Source organism: Trichechus manatus, unplaced genomic scaffold (assembly GCF_000243295.1).
Source record: "Trichechus manatus latirostris isolate Lorelei unplaced genomic scaffold, TriManLat1.0 scaffold00001, whole genome shotgun sequence".
Taxonomy (NCBI): Eukaryota; Metazoa; Chordata; class Mammalia; order Sirenia; family Trichechidae; genus Trichechus; species Trichechus manatus.
The window spans coordinates 30,547,480-30,563,649 of NW_004443937.1; the positions used below are offsets into that span (position 1 = coordinate 30,547,480).

At 57.9% G+C, this 16,170-nt stretch overlaps 2 protein-coding genes across 4 annotated transcripts; one reads left to right on the forward strand and one right to left on the reverse strand.

Moving 5' to 3' along the window:
* The first annotated feature begins 3,889 nt into the window (after positions 1–3,889).
* On the forward strand, positions 3,890–4,981 carry GPR62 (G protein-coupled receptor 62). The gene has a single exon (XM_004368741.1). The coding sequence runs from the start codon at positions 3,890–3,892 to the stop codon at positions 4,979–4,981; it is 1,092 nt and encodes a 363-aa protein (XP_004368798.1).
* Positions 4,982–5,703: 722 nt separating this feature from the next.
* Positions 5,704–10,963, reverse strand: PCBP4 (poly(rC) binding protein 4). 3 transcript variants are annotated; one of them, XM_004368585.2, is made up of 13 exons: positions 10,826–10,963; positions 10,036–10,180; positions 9,789–9,812; positions 9,644–9,676; positions 9,307–9,423; positions 8,999–9,130; positions 8,331–8,459; positions 8,013–8,087; positions 7,797–7,841; positions 7,655–7,718; positions 7,475–7,527; positions 7,220–7,389; positions 5,704–6,589 (listed from the first exon to the last, which is right to left on the reverse strand). In XM_004368585.2, exons 2-13 carry the CDS (start codon positions 10,114–10,116, stop codon positions 6,301–6,303), a joined length of 1,212 nt encoding a protein of 403 aa, XP_004368642.1. In that variant the 5' UTR covers positions 10,117–10,180; positions 10,826–10,963; the 3' UTR covers positions 5,704–6,300. The 3 variants fall into 3 exon arrangements, with proteins under 3 accessions (XP_004368642.1, XP_023589110.1, XP_023589136.1); XM_023733342.1 differs by having other exon boundaries at positions 10,849–10,915; XM_023733368.1 differs by having other exon boundaries at positions 5,711–6,392.
* Between the last annotated feature and the right edge of the window lie 5,207 nt (positions 10,964–16,170).

The following is a 16,170-nucleotide window of genomic DNA, read 5'->3' on the forward strand; positions in this document are numbered from 1 at the left end:
ACCCCACCCTGGTGATTTGTAGCTTCTTCCCGTGGCCTTTTTTTTTTTTTTCTTTTCCCCCTATCTCTTTCTTTCATACCTTTGAGATTCTTGACACTTGAAGGGTACAGGCCAGGTGTTCTATAGAATGTCTCTCAACTTGGGTTTGTCTGATGTCTGCTTATGCTTAGATCACAGTATTGTAGTTTGGACAGGGATGCTATATAAATAATGTGTCTTGGGTGCATTGTGTCAGGAAGACCGTGTCCCATTCTTGGTGATATTAATTAACTTTGATCACTTAATTAGGGTAGTGTCCACCAGGTTTCTCCACCATAAAATTACCATTTCTCCCCTTTGTAATTAATCGGTAATCTATAGGGAAATATTTTGAGAGTATAAATGCCCCCATTCCTCATCGAACCTTCACCCATTAGCTTTCACATTCATTGATGATTTTTGCCTGCAATCAATGACCTGAAATCAATTTTTGTTGAGGTAGTTATAAATGGCAGTTACCTAACTCCATCATTTCTTTTATATTAAGTGTTCTCATTTTATTTCTGTATCATCAGTGTGGATTCACGGATTCTTATTTTACTCACTGGGTTATAATCCATTACTGTCTTTGGATCCTCAGATTGTCCCAGATTTTGCCAGTGGAAGCACCTTCAAGCTGGCTCCTGTGTCCCCATCATTTTTTGAGCACTTCCTTACTTTCTGGCATAACAAGGTGTTCTAGGCTCATCTTGCATACACCTGGAATCAGCCACTTCTCCAAGGAGCCCGAATTCTTTGGAGCAGGAAATGGTATTTAGAATCCAAGATCTAGAATCCTAGAGTAGGTGTGCTCCGTGCTACTGCCACGTCATTGCCTTTAAGTCCCCTTAGCAAAGAGCTAAGAAACACGTACGTGTAAATAGATACACATTTGCCTACATCTGTTTCTCTAATTCTAATCCAACACCACAGTGCTCTTCCATCTTTCCCCAATTCCATATTTATTGCTCCCTTCTCTAATAGTAGGCACCTTGGTGATGTAGTGCTTAACAGCTCGGCTGCTAACCAAAAGGTTGGCAGTTCAAATCCACCAGCCACTCCTTGGAAACCCTATAGGGCAGTTCTACTCTGTCCTACAGGGTCGCTATGAGTCGGAATCCACTCACCAGCAAGAGGTTTTGGTTTTTTATTTTTTTTTCTCTAATAGTAAAAACCTTAGTTTTCTATCAACATCAATCTATCATTTGCTTGATCCTACACAAAAAGGAGTTTCCGAATTGTTACACCCTTAAAACCCAGTGCCATCAAATCAATTCCGACTCAAATAGGCTTTCCAAGGCTGTAATCTTTACTTTTGGAGGTTTATACTTTTGGCTATGGTATAGGAGGAGAAAGACTTACAGCCTTGGAAGCTGTACGGGGCAGTTCTACTCCGTCCTACAGGATCGCTGTGAGTCAGAATCAGCTCAGCAGCAACAAGGTTTGGTTTGATTTTGCTCTAGGAAGCAGGTCACCCGGGTTACAGGTCCAACTCAGCTGTGTGATCTGGGCCCGTTTTTTCATCTGAATAATGGAGAATTGGACCAGCACTCTTCCAATTCCAGCATGAAATGAGTCAAGCTTGGAGGTTCATGCTCTGGTCTCTACCATGTAGATCTGTATGATACTGTCCCTGTGCCTGTGATGCCGTGTGCTCGCAGGCATGAGCAAGACACAGATGAGGTCTCTGCTCTCACAGAGCTTACGTTCTAGTAAAACGGGCTGTAAACAAACACACACATAAATATGAAATATACCGTCAGGTAGGGAAAAGTGCCAGGAAAATAACAGGGCAAAAGGATGAGAGTGAAGGGAAGGTAGAACAATTTTAGAAAAGAAGGTTAGGGAAGGCCACTTTTGAGCAGAGACCTGAATTAAATGAGAGAGCAAGCCATGGACAGATCTGAGGGAAGGGTGTTCTGGCAGAGGGAACAGCAAGTGCAAAGACCCTGACGTGGGAGCCGGTTTGGCAAGATGATTGTTGTGTCTGGAAATGGAAGGAGGAAGGTGAGGTCAAAGAGGTGGGGAGAAGGCAGATCACAGAGGCCCACTCACAGCACAGAGGCGCTGAGATTCCAATGCTAGGACGCTCTTGGAGGCAGGGCTTCTGACCAGTTCTTTCTGGTTCCAACCCCCTGCTGAGAATCTACATTTCTAACGAGTTCCCAGGAAGTCATACATATGAATCACCTGGGGATCTTGTTAAAATGTAGATTCTGATTCAGTATATCTGGGGTGGAAATGCAAATTCTCAGGAGTTCAAATCAGAATGAACTGGTTCTTGAAGCCCTGCTTGGAGGGTTAAGAGTAGGCTCATGACCTGATCTGATTCTCGAAGGATCCACCTTAGCTGCTGTGTGGAGAGTGGACTGTAGAGTGTGGGTCAGTCAGGGTCCAGTCAATACAACAGAAATCACTGTAGGTATTCCAGGTGAGGAGTTTGATACAGGGAAGGAATTGGACCACCAAACAGGTGATGATGAGGCAATTCAAAGATTAGCAATAAAGGAAGTAACTCTCACCCCTAGGCTGGAGGGATAAAGGAAGGAAATGGTGTTAGCACGTCCAAGACCGGGATGCAGAAGCCAGAACCACAGAGGGAAGTGTCCAAAGGCAGCTAGGGCTATGCAAGGAGAGGGTGTCTTCCACAGTGGTAGATCCAAAGCCCCAGGCTGAGCACGAGAGAGGAAAAACCCTAGCTTTTTCCCTCCTCCCACCCTCCAGTCTTCCGGCTGGTAACTTCCCGTAGCTCCCTCCCCGAAAACCACTTGGCAAAGGAGCTTGGGAACTATGGCTCCCTGGAAGACCGAGCAGTACTGAGGAAGGGTGGAGCAAATAGGCAAATGACCAGCATAAGGTACAGGAGCAGAGGCCAGGAGGCCAGCTGGGAGGATGCTGAAATGGTCCAGGTGAGAGGTGGTGGTGACTGGGACCAGAGTAGCAGCAGCAGGGAGCATGGTTGGATTCTGGGTATGTTGATGATGGATTGGATATGGGGCTTGGGGAAAGGAAGGCATCAAGGAAAACTCCCGAGATGAAATTTACTTGTTTGCCAGCAGGCCAAAAAACAAAAAGCCAGTAGTTGCCCCCTAAGGCCTCATTTATTCCATACGCTATCATGAAGCACCTACTCTGTGCCAAGCTAATACCAGCTGAGCACTTCCTATGTGTCATGGCTTGCAACTCGCCCTCACTTTTCCCAGCCTCCTCTCTTTCTGAACCTGGGGGGTTCTGCTGGGGGCCAGAGGGTACCTAAGGGTCTTCCTGCTCCAGCTCCTCTCACTGGTACCTCAGTTTTCCCTCAATTCCAAGGCTGAATGATCTAATTGCCCCACTGATGGGGATGGGGGAGGAGAGCAGATGGGGACCACTTCCCACCACTGGGAAAGGCAGAGCGGCGTCTGGCTGACTCCAAAGCCCACACTCTAATCTCCTCAGTCTAGACTCCAGGCTGTGCCTGCTCTGGGTCCCCCTCAAGGGGCACCCCAAGGCACTTGCACAGCAGAGCCTCTAGCCTCCAGCTGGCAGCTGCTAGGACCCAGGGGGCAGTGCCAGGCCCTCCTCCTCCCTCCCCGGCTCTGGGTGTCTCTAAAGGGCAACATCAGAGTAACAGCCAGTACCATCTCCAGCAGGGGCCAAGTTGCCGGTGCTGGGCTGGGGCAGGGGAGAGAGCCGGCAGGCTTAGTCTTGCACCTCTCCATGGGGCCGGCCAAGCCCCGCAGCGGTCGGCAGCCTGGGCGACAGAGCCAGCGCCTGGGCAGCCTATAAGGTGAGGGGCCAGAGGAGCGAGGGATGGGTGATTTGAATCTCAGAGTCGGGGGCTCCACTTCACTCTTTGCATCCCAGCACAGGGTGAAGCCAAAACGCTTGCATGGCCAACACCACAGGGCTGAACGCCACAGAAGTCGCAGGCTCGGTGGGGCTAGTCCTGGCGGCCTTCGTAGAGGCGGCGACACTGCTAGGCAACGGCGCATTGCTGGCCGTAGTGCTGCGCACGCCAGGGCTGTGCGACGCGCTCTATCTGGCGCACCTGTGCGTCGTGGACCTGCTGGCGGCCGCCTCCATCATGCCCCTGGGCCTGCTGGCCGCGCCGCCGCCGGGGCTAGGCCGCGTGCGCCTGGGCCCGGCGCCATGCCGCGCCGCGCGCTTCCTCACCGCTGCGCTGCTGCCGGCTTGCACGCTCGGCGTGGCCGCACTAGGCCTAGCGCGCTACCGCCTCATCGTGCACCCGCTTCGGCCCGGCGCGCGGCCGCCGCCCGCGCTTGTGCTCGCCGTCGTGTGGGCCGCGGCCGGGCTGCTGGGCGCGCTCTCGTTGCTCGGGCCTCCGCCCGCACCGCCCCCTGCCCCGGCGCGCTGCTCGGTCCTGGCTGGTGGCCTCGGGCCCTTCCGACCACTCTGGGCGTTGCTGGCCTTCGCGCTGCCCGCCCTCCTGCTGCTTGGTGCTTATGGCAGCATCTTCCTTGTGGCCCGCCGTGCCGCTCTGCGCCCCCCGCGGTCCATGCGAGGGTCCCGGCTGCGCTCCGACTCTCTAGACAGCCGCCTCTCAATCCTGCCGCCACTCCGACCTCGCCTGCCCGGGGGCAAGGCGGCCTTGGCCCCAGCGCTGGCCGTGGGCCAATTCGCAGCCTGCTGGCTGCCCTACGGCTGCGCGTGCCTGGCGCCTGCAGCACGAGCCGCATCGGCTGAGGCGGCAGTCACCTGGGTGGCCTACTCTGCCTTCGCAGCTCACCCCTTCCTGTACGGCCTGCTGCAGCGCCCTGTGCGCAGAGCGCTGGGCCGCCTTGCCCGCCGTGTGCTGCCCAAGCCCCCAAGGACCTGTGCTCTGCAGGCCTGGCACCCTCGAGCTTTCCTGGAGCTCCTCCAGGGACACCCGGACAGCCCTGCCCTAGGCCCTTCTGAGGTCCCAGAACAGCCCCCTCAGCCGGAGGGAGAGGGGAGCCTGAGTATGCCAGAGGCCACCTGAGAGATCTTTCTCCCAAGCTGAGCTGGGACCAGAGAAAGGAGGGCAGCATCGGAGGGGCCTACCCAGCCCCCTGCAGAGGTTATGGCACGTGTCCTGCCTGGACTTTGGTATAGGAGAAAATGTGCCTGCAGACTGGTGAGGCCCAGAGGCTTCTGGGAGCCAGGAATTCTGGGTTCTAAGCCCAACTCTATATGGCCTTGTGCATGGACCTATCCTTTCCTAGGCCTGTTTTCCCACCTGTATCTTGGACCATCTCTCCAGTTCAGGTGGTTTGTGACACAGAAGTTTCCCAGGCCAAGGGAGGAGAGGAGGTGAGCAGGGTCACAGACCAGGCTAAGGGAAGATAAGAGGGACCTGGGGGCTCACAGCCAAAGGGATGGGCCAAGCAGGGCAGGGCCTGGGTGACAGCCACAGCAGGAGGAACCAGTGAAGAGACACTCCGGAGGACTTCCCTGAAATCTGCAGAGAGGAGAAGCTGGACAAAGCTACTGAAACTCCTCCATCAGCATCTAAGATGGCCAGGAAGCAGCCAGATCAGTTTGGTACCAGACCCAGAAGCCTGATCAAGAACCCAAAGGGCCCCGAAGCCCCAGGACTGGTGTGTGCAAGGGGCTAAGGCCCAGCTAGGGCTGGCGGATTCACAGATGGCAGTCCTCTGGGGCCTCGGCTGCACCCAGTCTCTCTTTGCCACCCCCAAACCCTTCCCCACAGTGTTTCACAGCTTCCTGGTCATGAGAATATTTATTCAAAAACAGGGATTGAAAAAACTGTACAGAGTGTCGGCTGCTGAGAACTCGGCCCCCGCCCCAACACCACCCCCTCAGCTACCGGGCAGTGGCTCCTCTTTGGGTCCCCCCTGCCAAGCCCAGCCAGTCCATTCCAGTCAAAAGGGTGCCAGTGGAAGCAGCAGGAATCTGCAGGGAGGTGGGGAGAGAAGCATGGCTCCCCAGCACCCCTCCATGAACCCCACAGGGGGGCAGTAGGCTGGGAAGCCCTAGGGTGTGGGGAGTACAGGAGGAAACCCACCAAGGAAGGAGCATGAAAGGAGGCCCCTGGCTGCTCCCTGCAGCCAAGCACAGAGCTGAAGGGCTGGGGCTCCCTGCCTCGGGACTGCTGAAGCTCCCAGAACCCTGGGCCAGAAACTGCCCCCACTGAGAGAAAGAACTCCTGCAGACTGGGGCAGGGTGGAGGGTGCATCCATGCGTCTGGGCTTTAGCGGCATTAGGGACCCCCAGGTGGTGTCTCCTTGGGCAGGCGGGGTGCGGAGGCAGCCCCCTGCCTGGTGGTCCTGCCTGCCCCCACCTGTGCCTCAGCTGGCCTCAGTAGGGGGAGAATTTCTGCCGCTCGGCTTTCTTGCTCCCGTTGGCCGCTGCCATCTTGGCAGTGTAGGCTGCCAGGCCCGGCGGTGGCCCTGGGGAGGCAGGTGGCAGAGCCAAGAAGGGCACCGGCTTGAGGCCGATGAAGTTGGAGAGGGAGATGGCATAGGGTGTGCCCAGCAGGCCTGGGGGAGCCGTGGGTAGGGCCGTCAGGGGTGGCGAGAAGGGGGCGGGCAGGTCTGCGGGGGCCGAGCCAGGCGTCCCCCCAGAGGTAGACTTGGCCGTCTCTAGACTGGAGAGAGGGACATGGGGGGGGAGATGAAGGAGAAGGTGGGGGTAAGAGGGATGACAAGGAGGGCAAATATAGGGGGAGAGATTAAAGGAAGGAACAGAGACAGGAATTGAGGGGAGAACAGTGACATGGGGGTAGATGTGTTTGGGGGGAACATGGGAAGGAGGAAGGGAGAGGATGGGAAGGAAGAGCATGCAAATGTAGTATGGGGTGAGGGGAGAGATGGGGAGGCCAGGGGGTGGATTACCCAGTAAGCAAGGTATGCACGGGCTTACTTGTACTTACTTACTAATCTGTCATGCACAATTTCACATGCATTTCACCACATCAAAAGGGTGAAATTGTGCATGACAGATTAGTAAATAAGCACAAGTAAGCCCGTGCATACCTTGCTTATGGGGTAATCCATCCCTGGGAGGCCAAAGTCCCAGGGAAAAGAGACAAGAGACCGGCCCAGAGAGGACACGTAGAGGGGCAAGGTGGGGCAACATGGGGCGAGTTAGGCAGAGCCATGGGGAGGTAGGATAGGATTAGGGGAGGCAGGGGACAGGCCCAGACAGACAGAAGGGTGGCAGCTCTCCCCGCCCCACCCAGGAGGCCCCGTGACCTGTGACCCCGCCCAGAGCTCACCAGGCAGTGATGAGGTACTGGGCCAGGGCGATGGAGACGGGCGAGCCAGTGATGGTCACATGCCGCTCACCGGCGCCCTCCGCTTGGTTCCCAATCTTGATATGTGCCCCTGACATCTGTCGGATCTCGCTGATCTTGCTGCCCTGGCGCCCGATCACGCAGCCTATCAGCTGGGGGGGAGGATGGAATTTAACCCTGGGCAAAGCCCAGACCCTGGGGCCCCTCCCTACCCTCACACTGCCCCATTCTGCTCACATCATTGGGGACCAGGAACTCCTGCGAGCTGGTCTGCGTGCTGGGATCCAGTCCTGAGGGGGAGAAGAGGGATTAGGCATGGCGCTGGGCCTTCCCCAGCCCCTCATCCATTCCAGGGGGGCTGCCTAGCCCCTCTGGGTGGCCCTGCCCAGCCCTGCCTCCTGCTGCACAGCTGCTCACCTGGTACCACACTGGGTGAGGCAAAGGGGACAGTGTGCCCTGAGAGCTGCTGGAGCTTGGTGACCTGTGCCAAAGAAGAGCGGTGAGAGGTCAGAGGGGGCCTGGCTCAGGAAGGGGGCATCCTGGGCTGAGGGTCACTCACCTCAGCTGGGGTCACAGCCCCATACTGGCCCTGGACAGAGAAGCCCTGTGGGGACAGAGAAAGAGGGCTTAGTACGACAGATCGGGCAGCTTGGCCGGAGTCTCTACTCCCACTCCTTCCCTGGTCCAATTCCTTCTTCCATCCCCTCCCCGACCTCAGCCCTCCTCCTCTGCATCTAGCAATGCTCCCTTCCCCTCCCCTATTGTTCCCCCTCACCTGGTTAGCAGACAGAAGGACAGTGCCTAGAGAGAGGCTTGGATGATATGGGATAGTGGCTCCTTTGGGTGGGGACTGGAAGGCACAAATGGGGAGGCTCTGTCAGGACCCCCCCCAAGCCACACCAACTTCCCCAAGGGCTCTCTGTCCTCAAGCCCTCCCCATGACTCCCAGGTAAAAGCACTTCTATGTCCTGGAGCTGACAACCAATTCCTACAGCCCCACCCTGCCCCTCCTGGGCCTTCCCTGCCCCCACCTGGTGTCACATGTGGTCCAGGGCCCAGCCCGTCCCCCTCTCTCCCTGTCCCAGGGCTGCACCTCCAGGATAACAGCGCAGATCTGGCGCACACACAGGATGATGGCATCAGGTACTCCAGACACGGTGACAGCACGCTCCGTGGAGTTGGGGAGCAGGTCCCCTGCCACCTGCACCTGGGCGCCTGTGGTCTGAGGGCAGAGAACAGAGGTCACTCTAGATGTTCCCATCCTGGACAAGGGCTGGTCACGCTCCAAGGGGCCCCAAAACCAAACCCAACCTGTTGCAGTCAAGTTGATTCCGACTCATAGCGACCCTGTAGGACAGAGTAGAACTGCTCTATATATACCAAGGGAGCCCTGGTAGTGCAGTGGTTAACAGCTTGGCTGCCAACCAAAAGGTCAGCAGTTCAAGTCCATCCTTGGAAACCCTACGGGGCAGTTCTACTCTGTCCTATATGGGTCGCTATGAGTCAGCATCCATGAGAAGGCAGTGTTTTCTGTTTTGGTTTGGTTCTTTTAATCTTTACGAAAACACACTGCCACATCTTTCTCCAGAGAAGCAGTTGGTGGGTTCCAACCGCCAACCTTTTGGTTAGCAGCCAAGCACTTGACCACTGCGCAACCAGGGATGGTTCCAAGAGGCCCAGGGGGCAGGAAACCATAGCCCAGGTCCCGTCCCTCAGCTGGAGAATGAGGATTCCCTGTGGGTGGTATCCCTTTCCGCTCACCTCCCGGATCTCCTTTATCTTGGTGCCAGCCTTCCCGATCAGTGAGCCACACTGGCTGGCAGGGATGACAAGGCGCAGGGTCACAGGAGGCCTGGATATGTTCCCACCGTTTGCCGGGGCAGCGCAAAGGTCCTGGGGCAGGAAGACAGTGAGTCAAATTCACGAAGCACCCCTTGACCCTAGAGCACCTTTCTGCTCCCCTGCCCCTCTGCTGCGCCGCCCCTCTAGCCCGTAGCCAGTATCTGGAGGAGAGGTCGAGTTCCTCCCAGGGAACCGCTCCCCGCCTCCCACCGGGCTGGCCACCGAACCTCATCTAGCTTGAAGGCGATCATAGACACCGCATGGAAGACAGCCGCTGTAGAACCCGTGATAGTGGTGATGCGCTCGGGGCAGGAGCCCTCGGAGATGGTGATCCGGGCGCTGCTCTGCAGGTACAGGACGAGCGCCGGGCAGCGACGGCACCCTCTCCGCTCCCTCGCCAGGAACCTGTCTGCCCGCCCAGCTAGCGGATCCCCAGCCAAGGGGCTGGGTCATCCCAGAGGAAGTAGTGCGGAGGCGGGGAGAACTGGGGAGGAGGTGGGGCAGGGATCTCCCCTCCCCTTCACACCTGGTGCCCTGGGCTCCTCCCCCAAACTCCGTCCTCACCTGCTCCCGGATTCGTTTCACGGTCTCTCCCTTCTGCGGGAGACAAGAGAGAATCGCTCTTAGCCCGAGCAGTCGGCACCTTCTTCCCTGGGCTGAAGCCTCAGGTTGGGGGGCGGGGGACGCAGAGAGCAGAGCTGGCACCTACCTTCCCGATTATGCTGCCCACTTCCTGCAGACAAGACAAGAGTGAAGTCAGAGGGGACCAACGACCCAGGCTCTGCCCTCCCCGCATCCGGGGCAGTGGCCCCACCGGGCACAGGACGCCAGAGGTCAAATTAGGGCTGGCCCTGCCTCGCCTTGCTGCCTTGCCTGCTCTGCCGTCCCCCGCCCACGGCAGCGTCCCCCCCACCCCCAACACACACGCACGCACGCACGCGCGGGCGCGCGCTCACCTTCCCATGCATCAGCATCCGCAGCGTGAGGGTGATGCTGAGCTCTGGCTCCTCCTCCAGCCCCGCATCCGAGCCGCTCATCCTCTTAGGCGGGGCTGGGGCCGCAGAGGTCTGGGAGTGCGTCCACGCTGTGGCCTGGCCCGCTCTGAGGAAGGGGGCAGAGGACGATGGGTTGGAGGAAAGCCCAGCTTACCCTGTCTCTGCGACTTTTACCTGGGGTCCCCAGACCCGGGCTAACCAAACTCCCAGAGAAGAGACAGCATGGACCCTGAGTTCCAAACATCCCACCGATCAATGTGCTTGTGTGTGACTCACTAGCTGTGTGACCCTGGTGTCACTTAGCCCTTCTGAGCCTCAGCTTCCCTATCTGTAGGAGGGGGATACCATCTACTATCCCCAGTGAGGTATGAGAATAAAATGCGACAAGCACTAACACGGCAGCCACCTAGTTTCTCGCAGGATCTTCTTCCTTCCCCTCACACAACAGGATTAACTAAGAGACCTGCGGGAGTCCAGAAAGGGGGGGACTCCCTAACCTCTTGGAAGAGACGCCCCCTGTGGATCGGGCGTTGATGGTTGAGTAAAGTTTATTCCAAACAAGAGGCACTTGGGTCCAGGGGCCAGAGCCCCGCAACTGGCTAGAGCCTGGAGAACAGCTAGAGAGGAGGCTGGGGCAGCCATGCCGATTCCACAGAAGGTCTTGAAGGAAGGGTGGCAATGAAGGTGGTGAGGCTGTAAGAGGTACCCTCTCACCCCTGCCAGGAAAGGCTTGGGGGCCTGGGAGCCCCACCTCCAGAGACAACCTTCGTCCACCTGAGGTCACTTGAGCAGAGGCTCCTCGTACACAGCTCAGACAGGTTTCATTCAGCACTGAGGGGGTGGGGTGTCAGTGGAGCAGCAGTCGGCAAAGTGAATTTCCAAGCCCTCTCCTGTGTGAGAGAATGGCCCAGAACAGGAGGTGAAGGCAGTGCAGGCTGGCCACCTTCCCAGCCTGAAGCACTTTCTGCTGCACCAGAAACAGGTCACTTGGGCTCTCTGAGTCTCAATTTCCTCACTCATCAGATGGAGGGAATACCTCCCCCCGGTACTGGGAGATGGGTGATGGGTAAGAAAGGGATGTGGGGGGCTGTAGGAATGTCAAGGCTGTTAACTGGGTAGGGGAAGGCAAAGCCAGAGATTAGCTGTTGGGATTAGCCCAGCCGCCAGCCCTCCCCACCGACCCCTTTTCATGCCCCGACTTAATCCTAAACCTTAATCCTGCTTGGAAATCTCTCCTCCAGCGGCTATCTCCTGCCTGCCAAGGCTCAGCCTTGATGGGGAGCGCGCTGGGGGACCAGGACCTGAGAACAGGAGTGGGACCAACTGGTGCCAAATCTGGGCTACGGCCAAGCCCTAGCCCCGCAAATTCCTTCTGCCCGTGAGGGTGTGGGGGCCAAGGACAAGTATGCTGGGCTTTGAGTACTCCAGAGGCCTCTGGGTGCCTTCCTCCTGAGCCCTCGCTCCATCCTGACCTGAGGGTCAAGGGCATGGAGCTCTGTCCAGTTCCTCTCCCGAACCTCCCTTGCCAGCCAGAGCTGGACATGGAATGGGAAGGCCAACTCCCAGCCTGGCTCTTTCCCAGAAAGCCTAAGCAAGCTACAGTATGGCAAGAGACCTGCAATTCCTCATCTGTACAATGGGGGCGACAACCCTGTTCCCCCACCCCGAGCACCGACTGTTGCCTCCCCAGGCACCTGGCACCTGTGTCCATTCAAGATCTGCCCACAGGCTCTCCAGAGGTCAGAGGTCAGCAGTAGGTGCAGGGACCGCTCTGTGAGCATCCTGGCCGGCCTCATGCTGGCTGCCCTTGCTAGACATTCCGCCAACTGCCTGCACTTCCCCCACCAAAGCATGACGTGTTTGGTCTCTATCTCTCTGGCCAGCCGAGCCCCAGCGCCCCTTAGTGCAGGATCCAAGGCTGCTGCCTGCTTCTTGAGTCCCCCAGGCTTAGCCTAGTCAGGCCAGAAAAGGTGCTCAGGACATACTCGTTAACCCAAGGGACAAATTCAGTGCCAGGAGAACCTGAGGCCTGGAAAGGGTCAGTAATCTACCAAGGTCACACAGAGAGGTGTGGCATGGTGAACCCAGGGGTCTTGCCGCAGACGGGTCTGCCTCCCCACTCGGGCTGCCCTTGTCTGAGTCTGTCAGTCCTCTTCCCAGATGCTGGGCTCTCCAAAGCCAGGCACCAGGCTTTGGAGAGGGCTGACAACTTGTCTAGAGCCGTAGGTCTTAAGCCCCGGAATTTTGGGGGGTTCAGGGGCTCCTTGGGGTGGTGGCCAGTAGTAGATATGACATTGTTCCTATATCATCTCTGCGTCACTTTTTGTGGGTGTGAGGCTCCAGGAAAACAGGAGAGGAGGGCTGGGACGTGGCCGGCACTGGGCGCCTGCCCTGAAAAAGACACCTGCGTCCACAGCAGAGCCCCGGGAGCCCGGAATCAACGCATGACCTTGGCTGGGCCTTCACCTGACCTGGACCTCAGTGTATTCATCTGTACACGTTAGGATTAAGGGGATTGCTGGTCCCTTCGTGTCCTTCCTGGTCTGAGGGACCCTCAAGGTCTTTCCAGTCTTTGGGAGAGAATGAGGGGTCCTGACCCATGTCCCCCAAATTATTATCTTAAGAACAAGCAACCCTATTAGACATTACTGTCCCCCCCCCACACACACCCTCACCAGGGCTCTGGGAGTTATTTGCTGCTTCACCCTGGTGGGTCCTGGGTCCCTACTGGGGGCCACGCATCATGCCACGCTGACCTCCAGCTCACCTCTGGGGGTGCCCAGCCCCCTATGGCCAGCAGAGCTCCCTGGCAGGACACACCAAGCTCAGAGCAGCCCCTGACCTGGGGCATACCCTCGTGCTCCCCAGGCCCCCTCCGCAGACCCAGTGCCCACTCCTCCTGTCCCTGGCTTCCTGCCATTCAGGCTGGAGGGGGTGGGGGGGTGGCAGGTGACAGCTGTGTAAGCGATGGTGGCTGCCCCCTCCCTGCCCCTTCCCCCCAGCTGTCTCTCTCCCATGACAGCTGCCCAATCAAAGGGCCAGGGGCTTAGCCAGCCCCTCCCCACGCGGGGATCAAGTGTCCACCCTGGCTTTGTTCTGGAGCAAGAACAATCCGGGGGAGGGGAGGGCTCCCGGGGCCAGGCACTCCAGTGGACTGGCCCGCCCCTTGGGGGATTCCCTCGGCTCTGCTGGCCACAGCGTCTGGACCAGCCAGGGCCTATGGACCCACCTGGACTGGGAAGAGAGGGGGATCCAGTCTCCAGCTTCATCGCCCACCTTACGTTCCCCAACATCCCCCTCAGCAGCCCCAGTTCCCAACCAATCAGCCTCCTTCTGCTATTCCCACCTCAAAAGCAGCCATGCTGGCCACACCCAGTGATGCTGGGAATGGCTCAAGGCACCAGGAGAGGCAGGGTGTGGCAGGGGGTGGACACCAGGCCTGGGAGGAGGCCGGCATGTAGGGCTCCTGGCCCCCCGGCCAGCCCCTCCGCTGGAGATGCTCACACTTCCTGACTAGCTGGGCCTCCACAAGAACTGCCTCAGCATCCTCAGACCCAGGCATCCAGCCTCCCACCCTTCCAGCCTCCGAGGATGGCCTGTCATACTCAGTTCCTGGGGGAGAAGAGGACTTTAGGGGAGCAGCCTGGGGTCCAGGAGCTCCAGCCTCTGGTTTCTTGACCCAGGTCTGTCTCATAGACCTAACGCCCAACAAGGAGGAGGCGCCCTGGCAAGCTGACGGGTGCCAGAAACACTACAGCCTCCTTAGAGAATCATTAGCCAACCTCCCAACAGTCCCCTGTCTCCAAGGGAAATTGAGGCAGGCCCAGGCTGAAATTGGGCTCTGGGAAAAAGGCCACAGCTTTGTGGAGTAGTCCCACCCACCGGTACCAATCCTTTGTCTCACCCAAGTTGAGAAAGGTCTCTGGTTCCCATTCTCTATGCTAGAGACTGGGTCATTCTGCTGCTCAGCAACCATCCATAGCTCCCTGGTGCCCAAGGGATAAAGCCCAATCACCACAGATGGGCACTGAAGGACCTTCATGATCTGGCTCCTGCCAATTTCTCTTGTTTCATCTCCACTCCATCCTCCACACACACCAGGCTACAGAACATGCCCAGCACCTCCAGGTCTCTGTTCCCAGCTCAAAATGCCCATCTTCCCCAGTCTCAGCCTGTCGAAATTCTTGAATGCCACCTCTTCCAACCTATCAGCCTCCTTCTAGGGGTCCTCCCCAGCCTTCCAAATCAGATATCATCACTTGGGCCTCTGTGCTCCTCAAAGATATGCCTGTAAATCAAAGAAGTCTTGAGTGGGCATTTCTGAGGCCATCTTTCCTACTATACGGAGAGCTCCAGAGGACAGGAAATTTGAAACAGAAGCTGGCTCAGTGAGCAGGGAGGAGAGAGAGATCACAGGGCCTCAGGGCATTAGGGACCAAAGATGGAACTGGGGGGGGGTCCCAAAGGAGAAGTGAGGGTGGGGTGAGAAGACCCATGTCTTGACATCAGCCACATGGGCTGAGCCAGGACCTGCCTGGACAGAATTCTGGTTTCTTCCTCAGCATTCCCAACTTCTGCTCCTGTTTCTCTGGGTCTAAGGGCTCCCAGGGCATGTTGCTGGGGTGGGGGATTTAGGATGTGCTTTGAGACTTCTGGGGCCCCACAGTGGGCCACCTCATGGAGAGGGGGGCTGAATGACCTGGGGAGCAGCATAGGTCTCACCGCATCAGGCTCAGCTTGTCACAGCCGGAAGGGCCTCACAGAACAAGAGGAGAAACTGAGGCCGAGAAGGAAAGGGGCACGTTTGTAAGGCCACATGGGAAGCAACTGGCAGAGCCGGGAAAACCCAGCGGTCCACCTGTCCACCTCAGAGCCTTTTCCTCAAGTCAGTGCCATTGGGCAATGGTGATGGAGGCTGGGGGCAGGGGGAAGCAGTGATGGGTGTAGGGAGGGTGGACAAAGCTTGTCTGGGGACATAGGGCGCGGCAAGCTGGCCTTCCTGTGGCCTGGGCCCGCCAGGGTGTGTAGGCCGCCTGTTCCCAGCCCCCCACCCTGAGCATGCAACGAGAACAATCCCCTTGTGTTTGGGCAGCCTGAGCCTGCATGCTGATGAAGGCTGGGGGGTGGGGGCTGGGATGGGGGTGCCCTGAAGGATGAGGGGTGGGGCCTAGAGGAGTCGGGAACCTTCAGATGGGGAAAGGATAGGGTCCCAGGCATTGGCTGTGGGGCAAAGAGGGTGACCCCAGGGAAGAGTGAGGGCTAGAACTGAGGTTTAATCTCCTTGAGGAGTCCGTAGAGTCTGAAAGCTTTGTAGGGGAAAGGCAGCGCTGGGGACATATGTCCTGTTGGTCTACCACGAACGTGGTCATCCTGGGCTTAGTGGGGGTCCAGAGACCCACATTTTGGGTAGAAGGGATGCAAGTAGCCCTGGGTGCATCCCCTTGAAGCATACTTCCCAGGGTGCTAGGGGGCCGGGTGGGGCATTGGGTGCTACAGGTCTCAAGATGGCGGACCTGGGATAGGGGAGTGAGGAGGCGAGCACCTCCCTCTCCTGGCCAGGGAGGCATGAGGGTTAGGCTGGCCTGAGTAGCAGACCTCCTCCACCACAGCCAAAGGGCTAAGTCAGAGCTGAGGGGCTGAAGAGCCACAGGGGATGGAAGACTACTCTGAACCGGCAAATGCTATCTCCATACACCCCTAGCCTAGAGATCTGTGCCTGGCCCCCCAGAAACTGCAGCGAATGGAAAGGGGTGTGAGCCACGCCAGGGGGCTGCAAGGGAATGGCAGATGGGGGCAGAGACAGGGCAGAACCGTAACCCAGGACAGGAGGTCGAGCGAAGAGGAGGCCCAAAGGACAGGGGCAGAAGGTGGGATGAGGGCCTCGAATCTGGGGTCTCAGGTCCAGGCAGCCTCTCCCTGGTGTTGGGGGCTTCCCTGGCAGACCAGCGCCCCCCACCTGCGCAGGCCTCGGCCGTGTGGGACGGTGAACATGTTCCTTGCAGTGTCCCAGTCCACTAAACCCAGGACCCAGGGCTGTGGACCCGGACGCAGGTTCCCCGCCCTCAGGCCGAACCCCCAAACTTCGCGGCCCGCCGT